General features: G+C 35.8%; 1 protein-coding gene across 2 annotated transcripts in view; it reads left to right on the top strand.

The window, feature by feature from the left end:
* The window catches only part of LOC126183854 (mucin-5AC-like), a 282254-nt gene that overhangs the window by 231820 nt on the left and 32022 nt on the right, over positions 1 to 18412 (top strand). For both annotated transcript variants that reach the window (XM_049926143.1, XM_049926142.1), the window contains exons 7-11: positions 3015 to 3159; positions 6903 to 6995; positions 9134 to 9270; positions 13342 to 13469; positions 15699 to 16177. In XM_049926143.1, the coding sequence (XP_049782100.1) occupies positions 3015 to 3159; positions 6903 to 6995; positions 9134 to 9270; positions 13342 to 13469; positions 15699 to 16177 (982 nt within the window). The remainder of the gene's footprint in view (positions 1 to 3014; positions 3160 to 6902; positions 6996 to 9133; positions 9271 to 13341; positions 13470 to 15698; positions 16178 to 18412) is intronic.

The following is an 18412-nucleotide window of genomic DNA, read 5'->3' as shown; positions in this document are numbered from 1 at the left end:
TGGTACAATGCAGAAACAAAAGAGACTGAAGAGGAGACATTTCCAGTATGAGGGAGAAGATGAAAAAATTCAAGATCCACAAATGCAGTGCAAAACAGATGTTTACATTAAAGTATTTGATGTTATAATACGTGCACTCAGTGGGAGCTTTCAACAGCTCATAAGTCACAGTGATGTTCTTGAGTGACATGTCACCTGACATTGTAATTGCCAATTGTTTCAAACTGTTCTGCAGTTTTAATCATGAACAGGCTACGAACATCAGTCTTATCAGTTTTAAAGATGGACTTTAATTGGTCTCAGTGTTAGCAAAGCCTGGTAGCACACCAAGTGAAACTGTAAATCTCATATGTGAGTATAGTTTTGTGCCCAATGTAAACGTAACCCCATGAATTTTGCCAACACAACCAGCGACAGTGGCAAATGGAAAAAGAAGTTTTTCAGAGCTTAAACTGGTTAAGACAAACCTGAGGTTGACAATGGATCAGGCACAACTGTGGGGGCTGGCAATGGTGTCAATTGGACATGAGAGCTTGCTGAATGTTTGGATTTCAACGAAGTCATACAGGAGTTTGCTGATACCAAAGCGAGAAAAATATCTGTAATATAAGGCAAGCAACAAACATGTATTCATAATTAATTTTAGTTTTGATTTATTTATGTATGCCATGCATTTTAATTCATTTACTTAGTAAAGATTTGTTGCAGGTAAGCCTACAATTGTTTTGTCTAACAATGAAATAAGTTGCCAAATGTCACCCACCTGTGCAAACCCAATGTTGGAGGTACTATTTCACATACTATAGTATGTTTACTTTTCATTGTTTGCTGAGACCCATAGTTCTGTTGGGAATCCATTGACATAGTTTGAAACATTTCGTGCCTGTTGCAATTTTACCATCATATGCAATCTGCAGCTGTTTAGCACTGCAGTGAACAGTTGTTCAGTGTGCAGTGAACAAGTGTGCATTTCTTTCTTTGTCTTTGTGCTGTGCTATGAATATATAGTACATGTGAAGATAAATGTGTATACATGTGAAGATAAATCTGCATATAAATATGTGCTTTCACAAAACCTGTCTTGCACTAGTATTGTGAGAACTCTACTCGCCTTCACTCTCCTCGGCAATTGTGGTGCTCATCCCTCTTCACTGCATGCTCCTTGCTGCTCAGGAAATGAGAAAAAGCAAACAGATTTTAGTTATATACTCCGAGAGTGATATAACTTCATTCTGGTTGATGTAATCAATTTTTGAGTTGCAATTGATGATATTATACTCTATAAACATTTGGTTTCTGCTTCACTGACTGGTACCCCATACCTGGCTCTGGCCTTAAATACTCATTCACATCAAACATGTGTATGAGTAAGTGTGATGCATGAAAGTAAGACATCATAGATGAATGACATTGTAAGAAATGTTGACCATGTCTGAATATGCAAGGTGGGGGGCAGTGGTGGCGCTTGAAATTTCCGCACAAGGTGGCAAAACCCCAGAGCCAGCCATGTTCATTGTTTCTGTGGCATACTTATTTGTTATGATAAATGAATCATTATAATATTTTACAAAGAACAACCTTAAATGAATGGTAAGTGAATATAAAAGAATCAGTCAGTCTCATTTTGAAGAGTTTTAAAGTGAAGATGTAATTCTATTTTTCTTGTAAAAAGAGAGCCCATGTCCAGGATCTTGTTCAGAAGCTAAATGCTGCTTTATTTACCATTAGAACAGTCTCTGAAATAAGTGACACTTCAACACGAAAAGTAGTCTACTTTGCATATTTTCATACGCTTATGTCGTATGGTATTATTTTTTGGGGTAATTCTTCTGATTCAAAAAGGGTATTTATGGCTCAAAAATGGGCTGTTTGAGCTATATGTGGTGTAAGTTCGAGAACCTCTTGTCGACCCCTATTCAAAAATCTGGGAATTCTGACATTGCCCTCACAGTATATATTTTCTTTAATGTCGTTTGTTGTTAGCAATATTAGCCTATTCCCAAGAGTTAGCAGCTTTCACTCAGTTAATACTAGGCAGAAATCAAATCTGCATGTAGAATGCACTTCCTTGACTCTTGTGCAGAAAGGAGTGCAGTATTCTGCTGCATCCATTTTCAATAAGCTACCACAAGAACTCAAAAATCTTAGCAGTAGCACAAACTCTTTTAAGTCTAAACTGAAGAGTTTCCTCATGGCTCACTCCTTCTATTCTGTCGAGGAGCTCCTGGAAGAGCTAAAAAATTAAGCAAATTCCAGTGTTACATTGTTGATTGTCTTCATTTAAACTTACGACTTGTCACCTGAATATGTTTTTTTTATATTTCATTTTATCTGTTTCTAATATCGTGTCATAATTTCATGTATTGACTCGTTCCATGACCATGGAGACTTCTCCTTAATTTGGTCCCACGGAACAATAAATAAATAAATAAATAAAAAATAAAAGAAGAGAAATACTTTGATTTGTATTTTTTGGACCTCCACTGCTCTTGTAAGACAGAGATCATTATTTGACATTTAGAGACCAGAACCTAATAAGTAATGTTTATCTGATCTGATACTCAATAGATTAAATCTGACAGCATCATACCATTATCAAAAATCTGAAATAAACACCTATGTATTAAAAATATTAACTCGATAGTAACTGATAGCAGAATATTTATAATGCCATTCCTTAAAGATAGTTTTATGTACAAAAAGTGTTTAAAGAATCCATCATTTTATAGCAACAAGTGAAAAACTAGTCATAATACTGTGCATCACTAAGATGTAATCAGATTGAGAGGGAGGGGGGGGGGGGGAATTACAGTTTGTGTGATGTACTCAGTGACTGAATGATTCTACCTTTTCGTTCCAGCAGTAATCACTTATTGGATTAGTTTTTTTATTGGTCTCACTTATTCTTTTCTTTCATTTATTAATGTGTGTACTTCCAATCCAAAATTTCAATAATTTCTTATATTTTTATTACTTTGTCAGTTATTAATTACATTCTTTCTCTCTATGATCAGAAACTGGTGATGTCTCAGTTATAACTATGCCACAAGAAGGACAACACTTTGTGTCAATAGATGGAAAGCGTACATACATAAACTTGTTTGGTAGCACTACAGATTCTCACAGTGTAGCACCTAGCAGAGTCCATCAATTCCCTGGGTAAGTGTGCAGTACTACATATCTAGCAACAGTAATCTTATTATAGTCACTATAAATGTAACATTTCCCATATAACAAATTAGAATACAATTGTAACTTGTCAAAACAGATTAGCTTTATATTTTTGATCAGCTTCCCATTTTTTCTTAATGAACCATTAAACTAAATTTACTGCATATGAGGCTGTGGCAGGAATTTCCTGGCTGATTGACAGATCTCTTCATACAAAAAGTAGCACATATACAGTGCTCCCAGGAGGAATGGTCAATATTCAGATATATGTCAGGAACAATTATTTGAAACAAAAAGCTTCATATTAACATATGCCCTACTCTGCATGGTTCCTGATAGAACACATCTAATGTACATTGTTATTTATTTTCTGTGTTATTCAACACATTGTCAGGTTCACACATGTACTCATGTACAACTGTTAGTAATGATTACAACATGCACTTCACAAAGTATCAATTGAAAAAATACATATTTTTAACACATTCACCTCTAAGCGTTATTGTACATGTCACATTACACCTGTTATACAGTTCACAATAAATGTTCTAATTTCCTGTCATAAACTTCAGTGCATTTGCGCACTCTTGGGAGAATGTGTTGTGTTGCTTGTCTGACCGCCTCTGCGCATTCCCTAATGAGGGAACCAGTGTCCATGATGCGATGAAGCAGTTCATCTTGCATGTTCATCTTTTGTTTGTACACCTCACAAGGGGAGGGTCTGACATGTGTTCACCAGTTTTTCAAGTTTTGCAAAGATATTCTGTATTTTAAATAAAGAGACCCATTTCTTGGTTGCATGCTAGACACTCCCTAATTTTTGAAAAAATCTTGGTCAAAGTTGATGACAAGAAATCATATTTTCAATGCTATACATCAAACGACCATCTACATACAACCATTTTTTATATAATGTGGAGTCCAAAGTTAACAATGTTCAGGTTGTTAACATTTTTGTGTTTTCATGCTGTAGTTTGGGTATCCGTCATTCAGTGTGTCAAGCAGAATGAGGTTGGTTGTTGAGAGGTCAAGGCTAGTCCATGTTTGATTCACCATCATGGCATTTTCTTCACTTGATATTATTTTGGTGTGTCTGATAATATTTTGATAACTGGAATACTTGGCTTTGTCTTTTTTGAAGCAAAACATCAGGAAATGTGATTTGCAATCAAATAAATATATATTACAGTGGACTCATAGTTGCTTTCATCATGATACATTGTACAAAAATACGCCTAAAATATATTAATGCAAAATTCTAACTGATCGTCTATTTGTGAACTGTCTCACAATCATTGGGGTGAAACTTACAATAGAAACAGGCAAAACATAAATGTTTCTCACACCATTTGTAACACATGAACAAAATCTTACTTCATTGGCATGTTTTCCAGTACATTGTTCATGGGCAACATATCAGATTCATGTTGCTAAAAAACAGATTAATCAGATATCAGTCTTGATACATACCAAAAATATAAAAGCATATCTTGAAATACAGAAGTGGACATCTGGTTATGGACCAATGCATGAATTTTGATAGCATCCACCCTGTCTTGTAATTCTCTGCTCTGTTATGATGCCACATGATTTTGAAGTCATGTGATGAAATTCTGTACCTGTTGAAAAAGTAATGTCACATGGTTAACATAGAGAGATACATTTTGGTAGTATTACTTTCACAGTGCAGGTTGGTAGAGCATCACCATTTATGAAGATCCTTACTGTGCATCGTGTGTCATGATGACAATAATTGTCAACACATTATATATACTTATTTGATTATTAATCACACATCCCTATATTGCACTTCAAAAAAAGGAAGTAAGGGTTCCCATTATCAGAATATTATCAAATACTCAATTACACTGAAAAAACATCTAATGAAGAAAGAAGCCACCATCAAGAGTCAAACATCGACCAGCAGTCTGGTAGTCTAATGCCTTGAATGGTTAACTGCTGTCCTCATGCTCTTAGACACAATGAATGATGTGTAGCCAAGCTATAGTGTGAAAACACAAAAATGTTAATAACTTAAACATTGTTAACATTGGATCCCATATTATATTAATAAAAAGTGTTTGTATTTAGATGATCTTTTGCTGTATAACATTGAAAGCATGATTTTACAGCATCAACTTTGACCGTGATTTTTTTAAAAAATTAGAGTGTGTTTAGCAAAAAGCCAAAATGTGTTTCTTTATTTAAAATGTACAACATCTTTGCAAAACTTGATAAAAATTGGTGGCCCACATGTCAAACCCTCCCCTTGTCAGATTTCATCAAACCCCATAAACAAAAATCTAATGGCATAAGGTCTGGTGATCTTGGTGGCCAGTTAATTGAACTACCATAACCAATCTAGCAGGTAGGTTAAGTGCATTTGAGGTGTGACCTCACAAGTGTGGTAGAATGTGGAGGAGCTCCATCATACTGGAAGTACATTGCAGTTCATGTGGCCAAAGGAACATTGTTATGGTGTTCAACAAACAAATTTTACAAAAATGCAAGTAGTTCTGTCTGGTCATTTGCTCTTCTAAAATGACTGGACCTATCAGCTTGTTACTGTTCATGCTGAAACAACCACTGAGCAAAATATTAACTTGGAAATTGGTTTCTACTGGAATGTGTGGATTTTCTTGCCACCATTAATGATTATTACATGTGTTATTGATTCCATGCATTGTAAATATGGTTCTACTAGTGAATAGTGTTAATGGAAGCAAATTACAATTTTCATTTAACCAGCAACAAAATTCAAGTTACGTGGCACTGTAACCAATGTGAAGATTGTGGACATGTTGTATGTGAAATGGGTACAAGTTTTTTTGCATGCAATGTTTGCCATGCATTCATGGGACATTTATGCATGCAGAAAGTCACTATCTGTAGTTGTAGGACTACACCGCACCATTTCAACAATGTGTAGCTGTTCTTGCATGGTTGTTGAACTACATGTTCAGAAGAAAAATGGGAACTTTGAAGGATACGTGCATCATGCAGTGTTCTGAAAAAACACACACACACACACACACACACACACACACACACACACACACACACACACACACACACACGGCCACATTGTCATGGCTAACTACATTGTACTGGCACTGCAAGTCAGCTGGGCTGAATGGTTGTATCGGGTGGAATGAGTGGAGTAGAAAGGAGTTGGGGCAGAATTTTCACAGGAAAGGTGGCTGATGTCCAGGATGAAGATGCAGCAAGTGCACACAATTGGAGTATGGCATTAGTGAGCTTGATGTGGCATAAGCAGGTGGAGTTATGTGTAGCACCTAATTATGTGGAGGAGTGGACTAGGAGTGGGAGATAAAAGAGAAGAGAAGGGAGGATTTCAGGAGTGAAGAAAGTGTTGAAGGACTGTTCCCATTGATATAGTTCAGAGAAGATGGTGATGATGTGAACAAATGACATGGTTTGTGAAACAGCCATTTAAGTCAAGTATGCTGTGACCAGCTGTATGTTCTGCTACTGGGTGGTCAGCTGAGCGCTTGGCTACAGTTTGGTTGTGACTACTCATTTGGGTGGACAGTTGCTTGGTACTCGCATCTACATAGAAGGCTGTGTAGAAGTTACAGCAGAGCTGGTACATGATATACGAACATTCAATAATCACACATCCAAATGGCATTACTTATGGTATTTATTTATGTTTAAATGTAAATTATCATGGAAAAAAGAATAACATTTGAAAACGTCATTTGTTTTAGATTTGCTGTACCTGAAGATCAACCAACAACACCTTCACATCAAGTACCGAGCAGACGTCCATTTACAAGACGACCTACTCAGACTCCAGTGAGGTGAGAAACATTTGATCACTACTCCATAAAGCAAAACTCCTGTACTCACTGTAGTTTATAGCTTTTTCCTGTTCCTTCACTCACATGTGATCAAGTATGAGAATAATTTTGTGCTACATTAGAATACAGGGTGTTCCAGGAGGAATGGTCAGTATTTAGGGATATGACATGAATAATCATTTGAAGCAAAACATTCCAGTAAACATGAGCTCAAAAATGCATACCTTAAGAGTTATGAGCACTTTTTCATCTTTGACAGTGTGAAACAAATCTCCTATACTGTAAGCTCTTTGCTTTTCTTATTTTGAGAGGGGGTAGTATGGACCAAAACAAGGAAAAATGTCTAACAATCAGGGTCTCTAAACGTGCATACATAAGAGCTTTGAGCACTTGTTCATCCCCACTACTGTGAAACATATCTCTTCTACCAAACAAGTGCTTGTAGGTCTTAAGATATGCATTTTTGATCCCATGTTCATGAGACAATTTTTTTGTGTTTTGGTCCATACTACCTCCTCCCCAAATTTGGAAAGCAAAGAGCTTGCAATAGAAAAGATTTGTTTCACAGTATTGAATGTGAAGAAGAGCTCATAACCCTTAATGTGTGGTATACATTTTAGAGCTCATATTTACTATACTTTTTTTGCTTTGTATGATGGTTTCTCTCATATCCATCAGTCTTGACCATTACTTCTGTTACACTGTGTATGAAGTGAACCTCATGCTGCTTTCATAGTCTCTTGTGTCTCTTCTGAAAGTCTATAAAATTCCTAAAAGAAACTAGTTGGATTTAGTGTATGCTGAAATGATCAGTAAAGCAGTAGTAAAACAATAGTTTCACAAAATGATAATAAATGAAATAGAAGCATAGAGCTATTTAAAGAGTGTGATCACTTCTGAATCTATGTGCACATCTTTTTTTAAGTTTATCTAAATTACAGGTAGAAGTCTTATGTTCAGTATAATTTCAAGTCTATATCTGGATCACAATAACAAAGTTATTGTCAGTTAGACACAGAAAGGTGCAGTACTGGTGGTTTGCAGTTATCTGTACACTAATACGGCTGTGGCAGCAACATCAGTGCATTTCAGTTCAGCATTTTTTCATATATTTTCTGTTAACCTGTGGTACTGAGTTTGCCTTATCACTTTGATACTCACTTTTTCTATTAGCTACAGGCATTCTTTTCTATATTATAAAAGTCAGCACAAAGAAACAAAGCATATGATGAAAATGAAACACAGCAGTAATGTAGCAGTCATAATTGTTATCTGCAGAATAATATGACAACAGTGAAGAAAATGGAAGGCATGGCCTAGTTTCTTCTCTGGTTGGTTGTTAGTGTGATAGCTCTTCTGTCAACAGCCATCATTCAGTCAAGCACATTATTACACTGGTCCAGATATAGAGATGTAGGTCTGTGTACCATTTTATTATGAGTGCACATGACTGATAGCTGCAAAAATACAGTTTATCTTTGGATAGTATCTTATTTAACAGAAAGAATAGGTCATGAGTGATTGCAACAAAGTAAACTTTTAGTTATGTAGCATGCATGATCCAACTTAATGATTTAGCTAACTTGTTTAGCATGCCCTCTCTTTTCATACTTGATTGTTTATCTTATGCTTCATTGATGCATTTGTATTGTATAACTGACTGGAGCATTGCGAAATAGGAACACGTCTTTGGAGAAGACTGTATTGATTTCCGAGTTCACATGCCCTGTGATGTCAGATTTCAAAGCTTCTCTATAATCACTCCAGATGCCTATCCTTATAGCATGTGTCAAAACACAATGCCTAGTATTTTTCAACACCTTGTCAAATTGATTAAATTATACCTATGTATATAACAATATTCTTACTTTCAGTACAGTACTAAACCATTATATAAAAATTAGAAAAAAAGGAATGGGAATTTCTTTTTGTTTGCTATGAAATCAAAAGCCTGGAAGAGGCTATTTCTGAAGTGGTGTATGTGATGTTTCTACAAGCATGTGTTCATATTATCTGCTTATTCTGACATTATAATCTGAAAAATTTTAATGTGAATTTCTGAAATTTTCTTGAGAATGTTGAACAACATCATAATCAAAAGTTTGTTCTTACATGGCTATTTCTTTTACTTTTTGTAGGATTGACACATGCATTGTTGGAGATGATTCAACTTGTGATGCTGCACAGAATGAGATATGTCGAACGGAACAAGGTGTATCATCATGCCACTGTCGACCAGGATTCAGCCGTCGCAAACATCGTGAACCATGTAGAAGTGAGTTATTGTGTAAAGCTACGGTTGCTTAATACTGATTTTTTTCAGGTGTTGAGATCTAAGTCCTTGTTAACAGCTGTATCAGATCTGTGGTGATTGTGAGGATAATTAGCCAAAAGAAATTTAAAACTGAATTATTTGTTATCTAGCTGACTAGATTACTTCGTTTCAAACATCTTAAGTGAATCAAGGGTGTACATGGTAAGGATAGAGCTCTTCAGAGCGATAGGACTGACATGGACATAAACAGTGTATAAAAACTGAAGACCTCACATCACTGAATTGCTGAATAAAAATATGGATTCCTCAAAATCATATTAATCAGTCCCACTTTAGGGAAAAAAGTAATAGAAAAAGGAACCCACCACCAGGCTCTAAGAAGAAAAACAGTATAGATTTATTGTATTCTGACAGTTTACATGGAAAAAATGTATTTGTATATATGTCACCAAGGAGAAACCATTTTGTAGTTTACAGAATGAATTTTCACTGTGCAGGAGAGTGTGTACTGATTTGAATCTTTCTGGCAGATCACAACTGTTTACCAGACTGGGACTTGAATTTGGAATCTTTGCCTTTTGTGGGCAAGTGCCCTACCAGCAGAGTTTTACTTGGATAGCTTTTTGGTAGAGGACTTGCCCACAAAAGGCACAAATCCCAGAAATTAAGCAATAAACATGCTTGATCAGTCAAGTAGATCAGCAGCAACTGTCTATCAAAATTTCAAATCTTTGCCTTGGAGAGTACTCGTTGTTCTCAAAACATTTACTGTGGTTAGTGGGCTAATGTGAATAAATGTCCCTCATATCCATATAGATCAGCTTACTAATATTGTTAATTTTATGGCTGGCCATTCCACTGTTTCACTATGGCAGCAACAGTGATTCCGTTTTATGCTTATATCAACAAGGGAAAAATTATCCATTGATATTGTTTTATTATTATCAAGTAAGGAAAATGTAATAACTTAATGGTTTATATTTACATTCTCTGAACTCTGCAATGTCCAGGATAGTCAGGGTGCTCTACAAGAGATCTTTCTCTGTGAAAGATGGTAAGCACAGCACCAACCGAAGCATGTGACTTTTTCTTTATTTTCTCTGCAGTCACAGTTCACATACCTGTGTTCAAGCAACATTGCCTTATGATGTCCTTGAATCCTACTACATTTAAATATAGTCTGTGCTGCACCTCCCACACCAGTCAGCTTTCATTGTATCCAGTGAGCAGTATTCGTCTGCTGAAGTGAGGTGTCTTCTTCTTTCCTAGTTATATTGTGGCCTTCTCAGTGGGGATGATAATATTTTTAGTTGATTTCAGGAAGCTTTTTTGGAACATAAACTGATGCTGAGAAGGGTGGTGACCATGAAGTGGGTGTGCTCTGCCTCTTTTCTTACTGGCAGCCACTTCCTGCTTACAGAGGATGGCATTATTTTAGTTATGGGATTATGGTTTATCATTTGGAGTAGGCTTGATGCAACCTGTAACAAGCCAATATATTTGGTTGAGATCTGTCTCTACTGCCTGAGAGTAGGGAAGAGAGAGAGAGAGAGAGAGAGAGAGAGAGAAACATACAAACACACACACACACACACACACACACACACACACACACACACACACGCGCGCGCACGAGCGCACGTACAGTGCCATTGCTGATGTACAAATTGTCTGTGGGTGTGACCTTAACTGCAAGTTTGTAAACAAGATTGTTTTGAGTAGAGATTTTCATTTTTCTACACATAGTGTGTTTCTGCCAAGCATTATGCCTAGGTACTTCAAAATGTATCACTATTTTTGTTGGTTTTCTTACCATTCTATATAGAAGTCACATCATGTTCTTCTGTTCCATAGATGAAAGGCAAAGATTTATGTCATTGAATGGTGAGATGTTAGTCTGTTCCTGTTAAAATGACTTGAAGTGTTTCTAAGGGCAGTTATGGAATTTCTACTCACACATTCAAAGTTTGTGCCCTGGGCAGCTAAGGCTAGGTCATCTGCATACAAGAAGCTTCTTCTTTTTGGATTCTGCAGTGTGTATGTTGATGAAAATTTTAACTGAAAATCTTTCCTGTGGCTGGCAATTTTTCTATACTCTCTCGGAACTGTCAGATGATGTCATGGGAGTAAATGTCAATGGACTGTACACAGTGGGTGGGTATGGTCCAGTGTTTGCAAATGTGACATTGCAGTTGGAAGGTGCTGACAGGTGTGAATCTTACTGAACTGTCAGTTTAATAAGTAATGTCTGCAAAATACTAACACAAATTATTTACAGAACAATGGAAAAACTGGAAGAAGCCAACCTTAGTGAAGATCAGCTTGGATTACAGGGAACTCTAGGAACATGTGAGGCAATACTGACCCTACGACTTATCTTAGAAGATAAGTTAAGGAAAGACAAACGTATGTTTGTAGCATTTGTAGACTTAGAGAAATATTTTGACAGTGTTGGATGGAATATTCTCTTTTAAATTGTGAAGGTATCAGTGGTAAAATACAGGGAGCAAAAAGCTATTTACAACATGTACACAAATCAGATGGCAGTCACAAGAGTTGAGGGGCATGAAAGGGAAGCAGTGGTTGAGAAGAGAGTGAGGCAGGGTTGTAGCCTATTCCTGAGGTTATTCTGTCTGTTACACTGAGCAAGCAGTAAAGGAAACCAAAGAAAATTTTGGAGTATGGATTAAAGTTTAGGGAGGAGAATTGAGATTTTTCAGTGACATTGTAATTCTGTCAGAGACAGCAAAGGACTTAGAAGAGCAATTGAGTGGAATGGACAGTGTCTTGCAAGAAGGATATCAGATGGACATCAACAAAAGCAAAACAAAAATAATGGGATGAAGTTGATTTAAACCAGGTGATGTTGAGGGAATTAGATCAGCAAATGAGACACTTAAAGTAGTAGATGCGGTTTGCTATTTGGGCAGCAAAATAACTGATGATGACCAAAGTAGAGAGAATATAAAATATAGGCTGGCAATGGCAAGAAAAGTGTTTCTGAAGAAGAGAAATTTGTTAAAATTGAATATAGATGTGAATGTTAGGAAACCTTTTGTGAAAGTACCATATTTGTGTGGAGTGTAGCCATGTACGGATGTGAAACACGTAAGATAAACAGTTTAGACAAAAAGAAAATAGAAGTTTTGTAATGTGATGCTTCAGATGAATGCGGAAGATTAGATGGGTAGATGACGTAACTAATGAGGAGATACTGAATAGGAGACCAAGAGATGAATACAAGAAGGAGATTTAGAATGGTATAAGTTGCAGTAGTTATTTGGAGATTAAGAGGCTTAAGCTGATGATAATAACAACAGCAACACCACTGTTATTAGTCACCAGTTACTGGTTGTCTTCTCCTGACATATCAAATAAGTTAGGGAATGCAGCTGGGTATTGTCATCAACAAACATCGATATTTCAACATTTGTTCCTTGAAAATGAGGTTTTCACCTGTTGAAATTTTGTCAGTTGACAAGGATGTTACATGGATGCATTCCTTTAAGTTATCTGAACACTATTTATATGTGTTGATTTCAGAAATTAGTGATTATCCTGATTCTGGTAACCACATTCTGAGGTTTGTATATTGAAGTGATCCAATAGCCTTTGATTTATAGTTATGACTGCAATTTTCTATCTCTCTTAAAAATGTTGCTATATGCCTATTCTATTGAACAATGATGGCTCTTCTGCATTTGTGGTGGAGCCTTTGGTGCTGTGTCTTTTATCTTCACTGAAATATCAGTTGTCATCCTGAAAGTGATCCATATGATGTTCCTGGCCTTTGGTGTGAAAGGTTTAGCTAGCATTACTGTCATTGATGTGGAATGCCCAAATGCTCCATAGATTCACATTCTCAAGTGGGTTACAGTTTTTGAGGGAACACCTTTCTTAAATGCACTAGTGTACAACCACAGCACTGTGGGTTGAACATATTCTCCTTAGATTCTAATTATTTTGATGAACAACTCCTCATTTTATAAGTTTGAGGCTGTATTACTTTTTCTTTGTTTTATTTGTTCTTTTATGTATTGTAAAGTATCATTTATCTGACTGGTTTTTCAGGAATTGTGTCTATGGTCTTGTCCCTGCGAGTTGACCGCATGTATGATAAGCGAATTACATGGAATGATGATCTGAGAGACAAAAATTCTGATGAATATCAGCAGTTGCAGTGGGAAGCTAGCCAAGCCGTGAGTAGATTGTGTTGTTTATCACTTGGTATGCAGTTCTGAAACACAACTAAAAAGTAGTATGTGAACATGGATTTTGGCACAGTGGTAGAAATTTATTCTGAATTTCTGTATATACTATACAGTTTTTGCTGTGTTTCAAAATAATTTTATACTAAATCATAAAGTATTACATTTCTTTGTAGTCTTTTTAGTCTTGAATGGACTCTGAAGTTTCAGAGTAATGTTGCATTATTAAATGGTATAACCCTCCATGGGCACATGACACTCACTTCATGAACAATGAAAATAATTAATTAATTTTAAAAGATTTGTATGTTTTAATGAGGCATTCATCAATGGATTCAACAATATGTGCTGAATGTAGTTCGAATAAATAAACCAATTATAAGTAGAAATATAATAATGGAAAATCCTGTTTAGGTTTGGTTAGGTGGAGTAGAAGTAATAACCCACTGAATAGTAGAGGTGTTGAGTCATCACAAGGCTTATAAAAATAACTGGATTAAATAAATAATCCCCCCCCCCACACACACACACACTTGTACAGTGTAGACATACGTGTGTGTGTGTGTGTGTGTGTGTGTGTGTGTGTGTGTGTGTGTGTGTGTGTGTGTGTGAGTGTGTGTGTGTTAGTTTCCAGTCTTATTTATCTGTCTTTTGATGATTCATTTCCTCACACCTCAGTGAGTTGTTTATGTTAACTCCTTAAATTATTTAATAACAGCAGGCAGTCAGTTCTTAACTACTAACCCATTGACTTGTATCCCATAAGACTTTACATTGATTGAGATGAACATTTTCTGCCCATCACTGCCGAAAGTGCCAGTTTCTTATTGAGAAAGACTGGCACTCTGCCATGAGTTAAATATTTCAATGTTGCTTTCAAATAACTCCAGTTACGTGGTGGCATAACTTAGTCTGTCATGTAAGGTCACTGAAATTATTTTGTCATTGGTATCGAATATGAGCTAGTGTGCTTCCTACAATAAGGATGTAATTTATGCATGTACTTGCAAGCACTGATTTATTTAATTTTCTTAACTTTATTGTCATGTTGTGCTGCAGATTATCATTAGGTATGGACATTTGAAATTATTGCATGCTCTGTAATTGACAGCAGATAATGCCACTCACACTTTGAAAGATATGAGCAAGCATTTTTTATTGGTTTGTCTGAGGAATTACTTCACACAACCACTTTAAAGTACAACAGTAATGAAAACTACAATGTGCTTTCAATAATAACAAAAATCATACTTTCGCACATCAAATACTTTTTTATCTGTCCAGAAGCAACAGATATGCACCAATTGAGACTGTGTTTTGGTCTAATGAACTCATTATCGAGATGATATTAACCTTTAATCTTTCTTCCTTTTCTTGTTAATATAATTCCTATCTAAATAATGGGTTCTTCTATAAAGTACCAACCCATAGCTTTTTGTATGGTATTTCCCTGTAGATAAAGTATTGTGATATTGTGAAGTATGCTTGGAATACTAATTTTGCATAGCCATTCCCAGACTTTTTGGCTTCAGTTCCATAGTTATTTTGAACACCTCTTTTCTGCAGAACCCTTAAGGTAATTTAAATTATTGTTTCTTCCCCTCTTTTTTGTATTCTGTTGTTTAAATTTGGCAATGATGAAGCATGGTATGTAGTATTTAGAATAAGTGCCTTTACAGTTCTTACTCAACATATTGATTGGAAATATACTTTCAGACTATTTTCTTGAGAAAGAATCAGTATGAATATCCCAATTCTATTTTTCTTTAATAATTTCACCCAGAAAATTTAATACTTTGCTTCTTTTTCAAAATTTCACTGACAGTGTGTAGTTCCATGCCAGTGTGACCAGTCATTCACGAGTTGAATATTCCATGATAGATGTGCTGCTAATGCTTACACTGAAATGGGTTTCATTGAAATACTGCATTATTTCATTTGGAACTTTGTTAATATTAATCTCTATTTCCTTATGGACATTATGTTCATAAACTGTAAACACATAATTTGCATACAAAATTATTTTGAGTAGTATTTTGTGTTGTGAACATAAATATGAAACACGAGTCGCTCAATTTGTGTGTGTGTGTGTGTGTGTGTGTGTGTGTGTGTGTGTGTGTGTGTGTGTGTGTGTGTGTTGGGGGGGGGGGGCGGATTACAATGGAAACATTTTCTTATCTAAAACATTACACACCAGTAATTTGAAATCTATGTTTTCAGATCAACTCTGCCATGTCAATGACACCATTCTCAGATGATGTCATGGGAGTAAATGTCAATGGACTGTACACAGTGGGTGGATATGGTCCAGTGTTTGCCAATGTGACATTGCAGTTGGAAGAGACTGCAGAAACCTTGAGACCAGCTGTGAGGCATGATATCCGACGCCATCTGCTGGGAGCAATTCAGCGGAGGGGTAACAATGTGGGTGCCAGTGCATTGTGGGTGGATAGTCTGCCAGGAGCAGTAACTGATGTGCTTGATTTGGATGAGTGTAGTCATCCAGCATTACACGACTGCCATTCCTTGGCAGCATGTAGCAATGTGTTTGGCACATTTCGTTGTGTGTGTCCTAATGGGCTGCGAGACCCCTGGGCAGGTGATATGCATCATAGTGGACGAAAATGTGAAGCATGCCCACAGCAACATTGTAGTGGGCATGGCGAGTGCCGATTTGAAGGGAACCAGCAGGTTTGCCAGTAAGTACTGCATCAGTGTCTTCAAAGTCAATATAATAATAATAATAATAATAATAATAAATACAGATTAAGCATGGAATATACCAAGGAGACTCATTAAGTCCTTTCTGGTTCTGCCTTGCTCTGAACCCACTATCCAAAATGCTAAATAATACAAATTATGGATACAATATTACTGGAACATACCCACACAAAATCACACATTTGCTATACATAGATTATCTAAAACTACTGGCAGCAACAAATCAACAACTCAACCAATTACTGAAGATAACAAAAGTATTCAGCAATGATATAAATATGGCTTTTGGAACAGAAAAATGTAAGAAAAATAGCATAGTCAAGGGAAAACACACTAAACAAGAAGATTACATATTGGATAACCACAGCGACTGCATAGAAGCGATGGAAAAAACAGATGCCTATAAATATCTAGGATACAGACAAAAAATAGGAATAGATAATACAAATATTAAAGAAGAACTAAAAGAAAAATATAGACAAAGACTAATAAAAATACTGAAAACAGTATTGACAGCAAGAAACAAGACAAAAGCTATAAATACTTATGATATACCAATATTGACCTACTCATTTGGAGTAGTGAAATGGAGTAACACAGACCTAGAAGCACTCAGTACACTTACACGATCACAATGCCACAAATATAGAATACATCACATACATTCAGCAACAGAAAGTTTCACATTAAGCAGAAAGGAAGGAGGAAGGGGATTTATCGACATAAAAAACCTACATTATGGACAGGTAGACAATTTAAGAAAATTCTTTCTAGAACGAGCAGAAACTAGCAAAATACACAAAGCAATCACTCATATAAATACATCAGCTACACCACTGCAATTTCATAACCACTTCTACAACCCTTTAGATCACATAACATCAACAGATACGAAGAAAGTAAATTGGAAAAAGAAAACACTACATGACAAGCACCCGTGTCATCTAACACAGCCACACATCGATCAAGACGCATCCAACACATGGCTAAGAAAAGGCAATATATACAATGAGACGGAAGGATTCATGATTGCAATACAGGATCAAACAATAAACACCAGATATTACACCAAGCACATTATTAAAGATCCCAATACCACAACAGATAAATGCAGACTTTGCAAACAACAAATAGAAACAGTAGATCACATCACAAGCGGATGTACAATACTAGCAAATACAGAATACCCCAGAAGACATGACAATGTAGCAAAAATAATACATCAACAGCTTGCCTTACAACATAAACTTATAAAACAACACGTTCCCACATACAAGTATACACCACAAAATGTACTGGAGAATGATGAATACAAATTATACTGGAACAGAACCATTATAACAGATAAAACAACACCACATAACAAACCTGACATCATACTCACCAATAAAAAGAAGAAATTAACACAACTAATCGAAATATCCATACCCAATACAACAAATATACAAAAGAAAACAGGAGAAAAAATTGAAAAATACATCCAACTGGCTGAGGAAGTCAAGGACATGTGGCATCCGGATAAAGTTGACATTATACCAATTATACTATCAACTAAAGGAGTCATACCACACAATATCCACCAGTACATCAACGCAATACAGCTACATCCAAACTTACATATACAACTACAGAAATCTGTAATTATTGATACATGTTCAATTACCCGAAAGTTCCTAAATGCAATATAACATATACCTTACAGTTAAAAGGAAGTCACGCTTGATCAAGGTCCGCGTCACTTTCCATTTTTGACCAGACGTAACGTCTGAGAAAAGAAAGAAGTAATAATAATAATAATTATTATTATTATTATTATTATTATTAATATTTAATAATAATAAACTTGTTCACATATGTGAGAAGGAGGAAATATTATAGAAATTATTTTATGAGTTGTTTGTATCAACTCATGTGTGTCATCTATCTTGAAAGAAAATCATGTTTTCATGTAAGTTACTTACACTTCAATGAAGCAATAAGTAATATTGGCTTAGTTTTACACATTATTTTCCATTTCGTGAAACTGAATATTTATTTCCCTTCTGAAAGCTTATTTAGGTTGAAATTCTTGAATATATTTCCGCAGGACTATATTTACTCTTTTCTGGACCAGTATTTCTCTGAGGTATTTGTATCCCTAAAATAAATCTTGTTTCTTACTGGAATGAGATTTTCACTCTGCAGTGGAGTATGTGCTGATGTGAAACTTCCTG

The sequence above is a fragment of the Schistocerca cancellata genome, chromosome 4 (genome assembly GCF_023864275.1).
Source record: "Schistocerca cancellata isolate TAMUIC-IGC-003103 chromosome 4, iqSchCanc2.1, whole genome shotgun sequence".
Classification (NCBI taxonomy): Eukaryota; Metazoa; Arthropoda; class Insecta; order Orthoptera; family Acrididae; genus Schistocerca; species Schistocerca cancellata.
This window is presented reverse-complemented; position numbering and strand designations above follow the sequence as displayed.